The 14,016-nt window shown below is 48.5% G+C and overlaps 1 protein-coding gene across 1 annotated transcript in view; it reads left to right on the top strand.

Annotated features, from left to right (window-relative positions):
- Nucleotides 1-12,592, top strand: part of F2 (coagulation factor II, thrombin) — a 98,777-nt gene extending 86,185 nt beyond the window's left edge. The window contains exons 13-14 of the mRNA XM_068261660.1: nt 6,322-6,392; nt 12,322-12,592. Coding sequence (XP_068117761.1) covers nt 6,322-6,392; nt 12,322-12,468 — 218 coding nt within the window. The 3' untranslated portion in view covers nt 12,469-12,592. The remainder of the gene's footprint in view (nt 1-6,321; nt 6,393-12,321) is intronic.
- The last annotated feature ends 1,424 nt before the right edge of the window (nt 12,593-14,016 follow it).

Below are 14,016 nucleotides of genomic sequence, written 5' to 3'. Positions count from 1 at the left end.
CGGCTGTTCGGAGGGCTGCGGCGAGACCCCCGTGGGACAGAGGACGGCGTGGGAAGCCTCATTAGGATCCGGAGGCTTCCCCCACCCGAGGTGAGTACCCCCCAGGGGATCTTTTTAATGTTACAGAGTCTCTTTAAGTTAGTGTGACTACACAAATGATTGGTTGCTATGGGCAACGGAGAGACCAAATTGACATTGGTTACTAGTGTTGCACTTTTATGCTGGCATTAGTGATGCTCGGATACCCCTTTTCAAAATCCGGATCCGATTCGGATCCGGATACCCCGATATCCGATCCGGGTCGGATATCCGAGTTCAAAATGATATCCGACCACAGTATCCGGGCTATCCGGGCAAATTCGGATATCCGGATAGAAAAACCGGAAGTGGCTTTTAAATTGCTTCAAAAACGTTTTTAGGGTATATGAGGCATGTAGCATCATTATTTTGTAAAGGGGAACACTAATTGATGATGTGGGGACTTAAAATCCCCCACCAAAAAAAATAGCTGTAAATAAACATCAGGCCTAGGTTCCAGACAGCAGTCGTGCATTGTGTCCAAAGTCCAACCGCACAACTGGGACATGACAGTTTTCACCGCAGACACCTCCAAAAAATTACGCAGCAATTGTGTTTTGGGTTAAATATATCAGTGGCCTGTGGCACCCTGGCGGTGGGAGCTGCACAGGCAGCAGGGAAATGCAGCAGCAGGTGTAACGTGTGCCAGGAGCATGCCGGATGTGGCACGTGCCAAGTACCAGTCAGACAGCAGAGGAGAAGACACTAGTGCACACTAACTGTCACACTGGCACTGCTCACAGCACAGCAGTTCTGTAGAAAGCTAACACAGTAGTACTACTACTCTAACATCTACTAGCACTGACTGCAGTACTACAGTACTAACTAAACAATAGAAGAATCTAGCTAAACAATAGAACAGGTGTGACTAGATTACAGAGAGCAGATACAGGACAGGTATATAGCAGTAAAGCTGGGCCTGCTAACTACAAAATAGTACAATAATCTATCTAACACAGAAGTAGTACAGTAGAGTAGGACAGGTGAGAGCACAGGTAACTAGAGACTAGAGCACAGAGCAGGGCAGGCTGCCTTGCCTAGGCACAGGGCCTAGCGGCTGGCTGCAGGCCTGCAGCAGCACCAGTGACAGTCTCCCTCCCTAGTCCCTAATCACACAACCTAAACTGCCTAAAATACAATCTATCTACAATACAAAGCAATACAGGTGAATATCAAGTGTTGGAGTGTAAAAACGCTTGGTGTATTGAACAATAAATGCACTACTTGCACAGACAAAAAGCACTGGAGTAGTTCTCTTAGTACTATCAGTCAGTAAGTCGCAAGCAGGACGAGTGAGGCAAGATGGTGCCCGCTATTTATAGAGGGGGGCTTGGCCAGGCTCCCCCTCTGTGATTGGCTGCAGTCAGAGGGCTGGGAGCCCTCTGATTCGCTTGTGAGGACTCGAGGTGACGTGACGTGATGCTATCCGAGCGGATGACGCTATCCGAGCTCGGATAACTAGGATATCTCCGGATAGCTGATTGCTATCCGAGTGCGCTCGGATAGCACAGCCCGGATAGCTAATACTATTCGAGCTCGGTATTCGAGCTCGAATAGTGAAAAAAGAGCTAGAATATCCGAGTACCTCGGATATCCGAGCTCGGATGAGCATCACTGGCTGGCATCAGCCAATGGATGCAAGCATGCAAATCTCCACACAGCTGAATGGTAATCATTCAATCCTGAGCTGATACCATTTGCTAGCTGAAAGACTATCTGTACCAATGCATGCAGTCCTATGCAACAACATGCATGCAGGAAATCCAGGGCTATCAGGCTGCAGCTCAGCTGTAGTAAGCCATTGGTGGAATGATGACAGCATTCTGAGCTGTCCAGAACTGCAGAGCAATTGCAAATGACAAGTGACTCATTGCAAATGCACAACCGAATGCAGGCTGACAAACCAGAACTGTCCATTTGCAGCTCTACCTGCAATGGACAAAACACGCCACAGGAGGAATCCTAACACCATCCTATTAAATAGATACAATACATGATTTAGAAATTACATAGGTAACAAATGAAATCCAGTGTGTAAACTGACGGCTCACCAATTGAGCCCCTGGCTACCTCTGCAGATGTACTAAGTATAATACTATTTCCAGGGCATTCAACCTTATAAATATCTCCAATCCCCGTCAACCCAGCTTACCTCTATTTCACTACCCTTATCAAGGATACTTATACCCATGTAATTAAACAGTTAAGAAAAGACAAGAAAAAAAGTAGACAGACTAAAGCTACGTACACACATACGACAACGATCGTTGGTTGTGAACGATGAACGAACTTTTAATTGATGAAAGAACGACCTAAGTAAAGTTAGTTTTTAAAGGTGTGTAACGATCTGATCGTTAGTACGAACGTTACATCACGTAAAGCAACTATTGCGCTTGCGCATAAAAATGAAAAGTTCCATGCAGAAATAGCGAAATGCGCATGTCAAGCCTTACGAACAACCGTTTCCAACCATGTACTACTTTTGCAAACGATAGTCGTTGGAAAAAATCCGCCAAGCTAGATCGTTCATTTTTAACGATCTAGCTCGTCCATCGTTAGACTTAATAGTCGTTGGTTGCTTTTTTTTAAACGATCGTCGTTTTAAATGATCAGGGAACGATCGTTTCAAACGACTATAGTCGCATGTGTGTACGCACCTTTAGAAATAGAAGAGGAGAAAGAGGCCTGGACCGTCTAATAGGGTCTTATACAATATGATTCAATCGTGGTGCAGGCTGCGATTACCTGATCCTTACCCTCCTGACGCTGCTTGTTGTACGGTCACTGGGACATACACTTATGGCCAGGGGCGTAACTAGAAATCACTGGGCCCCCCTGCGAATATTTGGATGGGGCCCCCCCCATAGGTGCCAAATAATCGTAATGGGGCAGCGTTTCACTGTAAATTAATTGTAAAGTGGGCAGCAATTTACCAGACAATCGTAATGTGGGCCAGAAAATCGTAATGTGGGCAGAGTTCACCAGAAAATCGTAATGTGGGCAGCAGACACCAGAAAATCGCAATGTGGGCAGCAGACACCTGAAAATCGCAATGTGGGCAGCAGACACCTGAAAATCGCAATGTGGGCAGCATACACCAGAAAATCGTAATGTGGGCAGCAGACACCAGAAAATCGCAATGTGGGCAGCAGACACCAGAAAATCGCAATGTGGGCAGCAGACACCTGAAAATCGCAATGTGGGCAGCAGACACCTGAAAATCCTAATGTGGGCAGCATACACCAGAAAATCGTAATGTGGGCAGCAGATACCAGAAAATCGCAATGTGGGCAGCAGTCACCAGAAAATCGCAATGTGGGCAGCAGTCACCAGAAAATCGCAATGTGGGCAGCAGTCACCAGAAAATCGCAATGTGGGCAGCAGACACCTGAAAATCGCAATGTGGGCAGCAGACACCTGAAAATCGCAATGTGGGCAGCAGACACCTGAAAATCCTAATGTGGGCAGCATACACCAGAAAATCGTAATGTGGGCAGCAGACACCAGAAAATCGCAATGTGGGCAGCAGTCACCAGAAAATCGCAATGTGGGCAGCAGTCACCAGAAAATCGCAATGTGGGCAGCAGTCACCAGAAAATCGCAATGTGGGCAGCAGTCACCAGAAAATCCTAATGTGGGCAGCATACACCAGAAAATCGTAATGTGGGCAGCATACACCAGAAAATCGCAATGTGGGCAGCAGACACCTGAAAATCGCAATGTGGGCAGCAGACACCTGAAAATCGCAATGTGGGCAGCAGACACCTGAAAATCGCAATGTGGGCAGCAGACACCTGAAAATCGCAATGTGGGCAGCAGACACCTGAAAATCGCAATGTGGGCAGCAGACACCTGAAAATCGCAATGTGGGCAGCAGTCACCAGAAAATCGCAATGTGGGCAGCAGTCACCAGAAAATCGCAATGTGGGCAGCAGTCACCAGAAAATCCTAATGTGGGCAGCATACACCAGAAAATCGTAATGTGGGCAGCATACACCAGAAAATCGCAATGTGGGCAGCAGACACCTGAAAATCGCAATGTGGGCAGCAGACACCTGAAAATCGCAATGTGGGCAGCAGACACCTGAAAATCGCAATGTGGGCAGCAGACACCTGAAAATCGCAATGTGGGCAGCAGACACCTGAAAATCGCAATGTGGGCAGCAGACACCAGAAAATCGTAATGTGGGCAGCAGACACCAGAAAATCGTAATGTGGGCAGCATACACCAGAAAATCGCAATGTGGGCAGCAGACACCAGAAAATCGCAATGTGGGCAGCAGACACCTGAAAATCGCAATGTGGGCAGCAGACACCAGAAAATCGCAATGTGGGCAGCAGACACCAGAAAATCGCAATGTGGGCAGCAGACACCTGAAAATCGCAATGTGGGCAGCAGACACCTGAAAATCGCAATGTGGGCAGCAGACACCTGAAAATCGCAATGTGGGCAGCAGACACCTGAAAATCGCAATGTGGGCAGCAGACACCTGAAAATCGCAATGTGGGCAGCAGACACCTGAAAATCGTAATGTGGGCAGCATACACCAGAAAATCGTAATGTGGGCCGCAGACACCAGAAAATCGCAATGTGGGCAGCAGACACCTGAAAATCGCAATGTGGGCAGCAGACACCTGAAAATCGCAATGTTGGCAGCAGACACCTGAAAATCGTAATGTGGGCAGCAGACACCTGAAAATCGCAATGTGGGCAGGAGACACCTGAAAATCGTAATGTGGGCAGCAGACACCTGAAAATCGTAATGTGGGCAGCAGACACCTGAAAATCGTAATGTGGGCAGCAGACACCTGAAAATCGCAATGTGGGCAGCAGTGACCAGAAAATCGCAATGTGGGCAGCAGACAGCAGAAAATCGCAATGTGGGCAGCAGACACCAGAAAATCGTAATGTGGGCAGCAGACACCTGAAAATCGCAATGTGGGCAGCAGACACCTGAAAATCGCAATGTGGGCAGCAGACAGCAGAAAATCGCAATGTGGGCAGCAGACACCAGAAAATCGTAATGTGGGCAGCAGACACCAGAAAATCGCAATGTGGGCAGCAGACACCAGAAAATCGTAATGTGGGCAGCAGACACCTGAAAATCACAATGTAGGCAGCAGACACCAGAAAATCATAATGTGGGCAGCAGACACTAGAAAAAAAAATGCACCTGTGAACAAAAAACAATTCACTTGACAGAAGTCTCCTCTCCCAGCATCTGGCTCGCAGCTCCCAGAGTCCTCCTGCAGCACATCTCCCGCGCTGACAGGCAGAGTGCAGGGCTACGGCAAGATGGCTGCCGAAGCCCTGTACTAGAGACACAAATAGTCTCCAGTGCAGGGCTTCTTCGGCGGCCATCTTGCCGTAGCCCTGCTCTGCCTGCCGGAGACTATGCAGGCTGCTGGAGCGGGGCTGCGGGGAATGAACTGGCGCAGCGTCTATTAGACGCTGCGGCCAGTTGAGCACCTTGCTGGGGGGTCCAGAGCAGCGCTCCCCCCACGCACAGTGAGCGGGCCCCAGAGCAGCCCCGGGCCCCCCTGCGGCTGAGGGGGTCGCATCCCCGGTAGGTACGCCGGTGCTTATGGCTGCAAAGAGCTTCAGGCGGCGTTTGAAGGTGGTTACATTACTGTGCTGTGTTGGCCATTTTTATATCTACCTGACCTGCATTAGGTTTTTTAAAGACTTACTTAAAGAGACACTGAAGCGAGAATATTTTCATATCTTCAGAGGCAGGACTAACGGCTGCAGCCCTGCCTCTAGTCGCGTCTATCAGCGGCGCATCACCGCCTCTCCCCGCCCCTCTCAGCGAAGGAAGACTGAGAGTGGCAGGGGAGAGGCGGAGATACGCCCTGACAGACGCGCGTGGGGCAGGGCTGCGGCGCTTAGCCCTGCCTCAATCCGGAAGAGATCCCCAGCTGCACGCAAGGGATTTCGGGGGGTAAGGGACCCCCGTTTAGCCGCGCGATAGCGGCGTTTTAGCAGGGGCACACATGCCCCTGCTAACTATGAGCTCTGAAGCGAGATTTATTCTCACTTCAGAGTCTCTTTAATGTCGTGTTATGATCTAAAACTCTACTAGTGACACTGAAACCCTCATTCGGTTTTACCAGAAGATTGTTGTACACATTATTTTGAACAAGGAAGATCATTATACAGTATTGGAGGTTGGAAAGCACAACAAAACTTTAAATTGACTAAGCCTATGAGACTTAATAGATTTTACCCTTTCCTGTTTGCAGGTTACAAGCCAGAGGAAGGCAAGAGTGGGGACGCCTGCGAAGGGGACAGCGGAGGTCCGTTTGTCATGAAGGTGAGCTTGTCTAGAGTGGTCACAAGGTAATTGAGGCCCTGCCAGGGTTTGGTGCTGGAGGCTGTGTGCTGTTACTTCTTGTCACAGACGTCTTGGATAACAACTCTAACTGAACTCTTAAAGAGACTCCGTAACAAAAATTGCATCCTGTTTTTTATCATCCTACAAGTTCCAAAAGCTATTCTAATGTGTTCTTGCTTACTGCAGCACTTTCTGCTATCACAGTCTCTGTAATAAATCAATGTATCTTTCCCCTGTCAGACTTGTCGGCCTGTGTCTGGAAGGCTGCCAAGTTCTTCAGTGTTGTGGTTCTGTGATGCATCTCCCCCTCCAGGCCCCTCTATGCACACTGCCTCTGTGTTATTTAGATTAGAGCAGCTTCTCTCTTATCTTTTACAAGCTGGATAAATCGTCCTCTGAGCTGGCTGGGCTTTCACATACTGAAGAATTACAGACAAGGGCAAAGCTGTTTGCAGAAAGAAAAGAGCAGCCTGAAACTTCAGTGCATGAGAACTGCAGGGGGAAAGAAACACACAAATGATCTCTTGAGATTCAAAAGGAAGGCTGTATACAGCCTGCTTGTGTATGAATGTATTTTCTATGTGTGGACATACTGTACATCAACCCATTTCCTGTTTTGGTGGCCATTTTGTTTGTTTATAAACAAACTTTTTAAAACTGTTTTTAACCACTTTTAATGCGGCGAGGAGCGGCGAAATTGTGACAGAGGGTAATAGGAGATGTCCCCTAACGCACTGGTATGTTTACTTTTGTGTGATTTTAACAATACAGATTCTCTTTAAAGGACCTCTTTCGCGAATGAGGAAAAAAAATAAAAAGTGGTTTATGCATAAACTATTAAACCTCCTTCTAAAATAGTGTAAAAAGTTCTTTAAAAAAAATGAATGGTTTCATCAATACAATATGTAATGTAACACTATATTCCTGCCTGAGGTGGTTTCGGATCATGGAACACAATCTTTCCGCTGGGTACAAGGCCCATGATCTCAGGTGATTGCATCCTGCTTAGCCCACACAGCCTCTATAATAAAACCGATTTGTCTCTGCGTCCTACCCCTGCACTAACTGTGTGTGTCCCCCGTGTTTTGTACTACTGCGCATGTGCAGGGAGGGACGCAGAGACTAAGGAGAGCTAGGGGGGGACAGGGCCAGAAGGGGCGGGCAGCGGATGCGCGCGGCGGGTGCACGCATGCACGGTGACTGTACTGCGGTCATGGGGGAGGATGAGAGGGAAGGAAGGGGAGGAGAGGGAGGCGGGGTTTCAACACAGACCTAGAGCCCGTTTTGAAACTTAGGTCTTCTAGTGCATTGTATAAAGAGATCATCAAGGAGATGTAGACAAGTCTGGCTTGCATGCAGGTGGCTGGAAAATGGCCCAAGTAAATGCACTATCAATTGATTGGTCCACTTCCAGATCTAGTGATAGAGCACACTTAATGCAACGCACCGAAATTTCCCGATCCGCCGCAAAGTCAACAGCATGTTACCATTGGATTTCCATGGCAACACAGTGGTGGTGGAAGTAATGAAAGTCAATGGGCGATACACAAGATTTATGGAATGACGTGAAAAAGGGCGGGTTAAGCCGGGAGTCCCAGTGACACACTTCCTGTCCAGCAGGGAGTGCGTCACTGGGCCAGGGGCAGCAAAGGGCGTGTGTGGTGGGGGGGGGGGGGGTGTTGTGCATATCACCCTGTCGGCGTACTCTGCCGCAGCATCATTTGAATGACGTTTTCTGTGTTGCAGTTTGCCACAACGCAATGGCTAAGTGTAAAACCAGCCTAAGGGAAGCGTGAGGCTGCGCCCCCCCCCCCCCCCCCCCCGTTCCCCAGGAGAAGCAGACACTGTAGGTAGCCCCCAATGTGAGAAGTGGACCTCTCACTGGCCACCCAAAGTGCTCCTTTTTCTCGCTCTCTCTCCCTCCATTCATAGCGGTGGCTGCTCCCTCCCTCTGCAGCGGCGAGCAGCACCTATGAGGTCCTGGAACGCATGGAGCTCACCAGCTCCATGCGTTCCAACGCTGACATCACTCTTCAAAAATATTGGTAGGCTTTTAGAAATCCATGCAGAACTGTCTCAGACATCTTAACCTCTTGAGGACCATGGTGTTAAACCCCCCTAGTGACCAAGCTATTTTCTGTTTAATTGGCCACTGCAGCTTTAAGGCCAAGCTGCAGGGCCGTAAAACTCTGCACACAAGTGACCCCCCCCCCCTTTTCTCTCCACCAACAGAGCTCTCTGTTGGTGAGCTCTGATCGCACACCCCCCCCCCTCCCGGCCGTGTTATATATTTATTTTGTTTTTTTTTATATTTATTACTATTTTTGTTTTATTTATTTCTTACAAAATCCCCTCCCTCCCCCCAGCCGGCCAACCATGGCGATCAGCTGTCATAGGCTTCTGCCTATGAGTGCCGATCACTCTCTTGTCCCCCAGGGAGACAGCCGGCTGTCCCCAGTACAGCGCTGCTCCTGATCGCAGCGCTGTACAAGTAAGCACACGGCGGATCGTCTGTGCGCGATCTCCTGCAAAACAGAGCCCCAGGACTTTACGCCAATCAGCGTTAGGCGGTCCTGGAGCTGCCGCCACGACCACGCCCATCGGCGTGACGCGGTCGGCAAGAGGTTAAGAATAGTGCAGTTTCCTTCTTAAACTGTTAGGAATAGGAGGAGTTAAAGGGATACTGTAGGGGGGGGGGGGGGGTCGGGGGAAAATGAGTTGAACTTACCCGTGGCTTCTAATGGCCCCCTGCAGGCATCCTGTGCCCGTGCAGCCACTCACCGATGCTCCGGCCCACCTCCGGTTCACTTCCTGGAATTTCAGACTTTAAAGTCAGAAAACCACTGCGCCTGCGTTGCCGTGTCCTCACTCCCGCTGATGTCACCAGGAGGGTACTGCGCAGGCCCAGTATGGTCTGTGCCTGTGCCGTACGCTCCTGGTAACATCAGGGGGAGCGAGGACACGGCAACGCAGGCGAAGTGGTTGTCCACTGTGAACCAGCAGCGGAGCCGGAGCATCGGTGAGTGACTGTGCGGGCACAGAATGTCTGCGTGGGACCATTAGAAGCCCTGGGTAAGTTCAACTCATTTTCCCCCGACCCCCCCCCCCCCCCCTACAGTATCCCTGACAATGCAGTGTGTGAGGCAAATTGTTGTTGCTGAGGTAACCAATACATCTGCTGTATTGCATATGCCCAGCACTAGAAGGGATAAGCACGGAACAGCTTCAGAGGACACCTGGCAGCAGGGGGAGGAGCCCTTCACAAATCATGACTAGCCTGCACTGCTGCACTATCTGTAGAACTGCTGTTAAAGGGAACCTGAAGCAAGGAAAACTAATTAAAATAAACACATGACATAGCTGCAAATGAATATTACATACTAACCTCGCTGTCAGTTCCTCTCAGAAGCTCACCGTTTTCTTCTTACAGTGATCGCTTCCAGTTCTGACAATATTTTGTCAGAACTGAAAAATACAAGTTACTGTCAGTTATATATCAGCAGCTGTCAGTTACAACTGAATGTGCAAGGTAATGTCCATGTTTCCCTATGGCTCAAGTGGGTGATATTACAGTTTTACAGTGTGCTGACCAGGAAGCTGTAATGGGGTAGTGGCCATTTTTAAAATGGAGGACGGAGAAATCCATTGATCACAGTGGACAAATGGGACGCAGGAGAGTAGAAAGAGATTGAGTAGTCGACTACACGAGAGGTAAGTATCACCTGTGTATGGGTTTTTTGACTTTTTATTTTCAGTTCAGGTTCTCTTTAAGCACTTCTTAATCTGTAGCAGTTTAGAGGTGTATTTTTCACTTTTCTGAAGTGCAGCTCCAGAAATCCATGCTAAACTGACGCTATTAACTAATTAAGGAATTAAGAAGTTTCTTATTATCATGCAGAACAGTTCCCCTGCTGGTTAGAACAGTTTAAGAAGAAAAAACTGTTGGTAATGCTTTGATAAATCTGGCCCTGAGTGCTGTAACCATGGAGAGGACACAGGGGGCGCTGCTAAAGAGTAACGTCAGCGGGAGGGAGCCACCGCTGCTTTGAATGGAGGGGGGAGAGAGAGAGAGAGAAAGGGGCACTTTGCGCGGCCAGTGAGCCATCCGCTTCTCACAATGGGCCTAATTCATTAAGCTGTGTTGCTATAGCAACGTGAACTTAATGACACCAACGTGAGCTAAATACAGGATTGCACGCTATGCTCGGTAGTGCTGCATAGCGCGCGCCCTTAAATTACTCGAGTCCGTTTCTCTTTTGCGGCCGCTCCTTGCATGCACTATGAGATGTGAAGTATCCCGAACATGATGGTGGCCACGCTAGTAAAGTGTCATGGTCATGATACTTTACATCTCACGGTGTATGCAAGGAGCGGCCGCAAAATAGTAAAGGCTGCAGGTCATTTCAGAGCACTACCGCGGGTATCGTGCAGCCCTGAATTTAGCTCGCGTTGGTGTCAGAGCCGGGACCTCCAGCACCCTTGGCTGAGACACTAAAGTGCGCCCCTCCATCTCTCCCACCCCAGCCGTCACACGCTGATTGCTATTAGACTAAGAGGCCCCTCCCCCATCCCTCCCTCGCACCCCAGCCGTCACACACTGATTGCTATTAGACTAAGAGGTGCCCCAGGGCCTCCAACACCTTAACCTCTTGACGACCAGCTAACGCCGATTAGCGTAAACTGGTCGTCTGCGGGTTTCCATGGAAACGGCCGCTCATTCGAGCGGCCTTTCCATGTCCGTTCACGGAGGCTGTCTCCGTGAACAGCCGGAGAGCCGCCGATCGCGGCTCGCCGGCAAAATGTAACCACGCGGGGAAGAAATCCCCGCTGTTTACATCATACGGCGCTGCTGCGCAGCAGCGCCGTAAGGCAGATCGGCGATCCCCGGCCTCTGATTGGCCGGGGATCGCCGTCATTTGATAGGCTGAAGCACAATGCGCAGGACGGAAATCCGTCCTGCGCAGCTCAGAGAGGGAGGGAGAGGGAGGGAGGGAGACGGAGCGCCGAAAACGCTGCGGAAAGGGGCTTTGAAGAGCCCCCCCCCCCCCCCCCCCCGCAAAGCCCAGAGAGCCGGCGGCGATCAGACCCCCCCAGCAGGACATCCCCCTAGTGGGGAAAAAAGGGGGTAAGTCTGATCGCCCTGGCTAAAACCTGATCTGTGCTGCGGGCTGTAGAGCCTACGCAGCACAGATCATACCGAAATCCACTGGTCGGCAAGTGGTTAATCTCTAGTTATCTGGCTTGCAGTCACTGCCATGTATCCCCTTTTCTTATTTCTTTCTGCTTCAAACACAATAGTGGAATGATAGCTTAGTGAGTTGTGCGCCCCCTGCTACACTGCGCCCATCACCTTGCCTCATCTAAGAACCGGCCCTGTCTGCATATTTAGCACACTTTGCCTGGAGTTTTAAGATGAACTGTATTAAAACTAACATTATGAATACAATTTGTTTATTTATTTTTTTTACAATATTTATTTATAAATGATTTAGTCAGTGTTTGCCAATTGTAAAATCTCTCCTCTCCCTGGTTTACGTTTTCTGAAATTTATCACATGTGACGACCATACTGCTGGCAGGTGCATCACCGCAGAATGTTTGCTTGCTGTGTGCTGTGAAGCCCATAGAAAATATCTCTGGTTTCCCAGAATGCTCTGGGAGGAGAATTCCACATAGCTAAATGGCTAAGGCTAAACATCACTGGGAGGGCGGGGCTCCATATCAATATACAGCAATCTATAGCTAGGATATTTACTGTAAAAGTGGGTATCCTGAATAATTTACTGCATTCTACTATATGTCACTACAGGGCCTCTTTACTGCATTCTGCTATATGTCACTACAGGGCCTCTTTAGCCTCATCTGCTGAACAGAACCGTAACACCATCCTCCTTTCTGCTGTTTTTTAGGATCCGATCAGTGAACGCTGGTACCAGATGGGGATCGTGTCTTGGGGCGAGGGCTGCGATCGGAATGGGAAGTACGGCTTCTACGCACATGTGCACCGCTTGCGGAAGTGGATGATGAAGACTATTGAGCAACATCCCAGTTCCTAGGATTCCTTTCTGTAAACCCAAATCTCCCAGCATCCTCTCCTGATCAGTCAGCTCCGCCTTGTAGCTCTTCAACATAACCTGATGTATTGTATGCATGTCAATAAAATGATTTCACCTCTCCTCACTCAGCGTACTTATCCGTAGTCTAATTATCTAAAGCCAGGTCCACACTTTCAATTTTGATTGGCCAATCACTGACTAATTTTACCACCCAGCCCCGTTTCAATACCCAGGCGGACTGGGGAGGGGGGGCGCTGTGAGGGCGGAGGGGAGCAGCAGCACACGGAGAGGCACCTGACTCCACCCTCCCTCTCCTCGGGTCCCCTCTGTGCTCCCCCCTCTATTGAGGACCAGTGTGGCAGGCGGCAGCATGGAGTTGCAATTAATCACTCTTTCTACGTCTTTAAAGCACAATATTTGGAAAGAGGTGCCCTGGTGTATGTATGAAACCATTTAAAAACAGAATAAAATAGAAAAAGGTTGAGGCGGCTTACCTCAGTGACAAAAACTTTTGTGTAAATAAAGAGTTTATATTTTGCACAGGCAACGAGTCTCGTGGGTCTGAGCCCGCTTCCTCAGGGCAATAAAAGTGCCAATTAAAAAAAAAAAAACTTCCAGAATAGGAGCCTCTCTTCCATCTCTTCCAGAATAGGGAGAGAGACTCCCTATTCTGGAAGGCTTTTTTATTGGCCTGAGGAAGCCGGCTCAGATCCGTGAAACGCGTCGCCTGTGCAAAATAAAAACTCTGTTTACACAAAAGTTTTTGTCACTGAGGTAAGCCACCTCAACCTTTTTCTATTTTATTCTGTTTTTAAATGGTTTTATACATACACCAGGGCGCCTCTTTCCCCATATTGTGCTTCTTAAAGGACTACTAACGCAAAACGTTTAGTTTTTAAGCATCCCCATATTAGTTACATCAATAATACAGAAGCTTCAGAGTGTAATTATTTTCATTTTTTAGCAAGTACCTTTATATATTTACATATCACTATAGCCTGTAGTGTCAGCCTCTGCACTAAACACTGACGGACTTCAACTAGAAAGTCAGCCTAGGGGAGGCCTTGACAGGTAAACTGAACAGATGGTTTAGTCCTTTCCCCCAAGTCTCCCCCCCGGCTCTCCGTAACTAGAGCTGAGCCGAAATTTTCGTAATTTCGCATTACTATAATTACGCATGCGAAATTTGCGATTACGATGCGAAATTACGGTAGCGTAATTGCCATTAAAATCGTAATTGAAAATACTGTAAGCGTAATTTTCAACGCGTAATTTCGCGTTTCGTTCATGCCGTAATTTCGCATTAAACGCTACCGTAATTTCGCGTTAAACCGTAACGCTCCGTATAATGTAAAAAAGCAGCCGACTTTAAGGGTTAATAGCAAAGCCCCCTTAAATGCCAAGAGCCTCAAATTTGGAGAATATATTAAGGAGATCAGGAGGAATAAGAGGAAAAAATTTCTTTCAAAAAGACCTTATAGTGTTTGAGAAAATCGATGTTAAAGTTTCAAAGTAAAAATGTATACATTTAAAAACCCGCCGACTTTA

Source organism: Hyperolius riggenbachi, chromosome 11, assembly GCF_040937935.1.
Source record: "Hyperolius riggenbachi isolate aHypRig1 chromosome 11, aHypRig1.pri, whole genome shotgun sequence".
Taxonomy (NCBI): domain Eukaryota; kingdom Metazoa; phylum Chordata; class Amphibia; order Anura; family Hyperoliidae; genus Hyperolius; species Hyperolius riggenbachi.
This window is presented reverse-complemented; position numbering and strand designations above follow the sequence as displayed.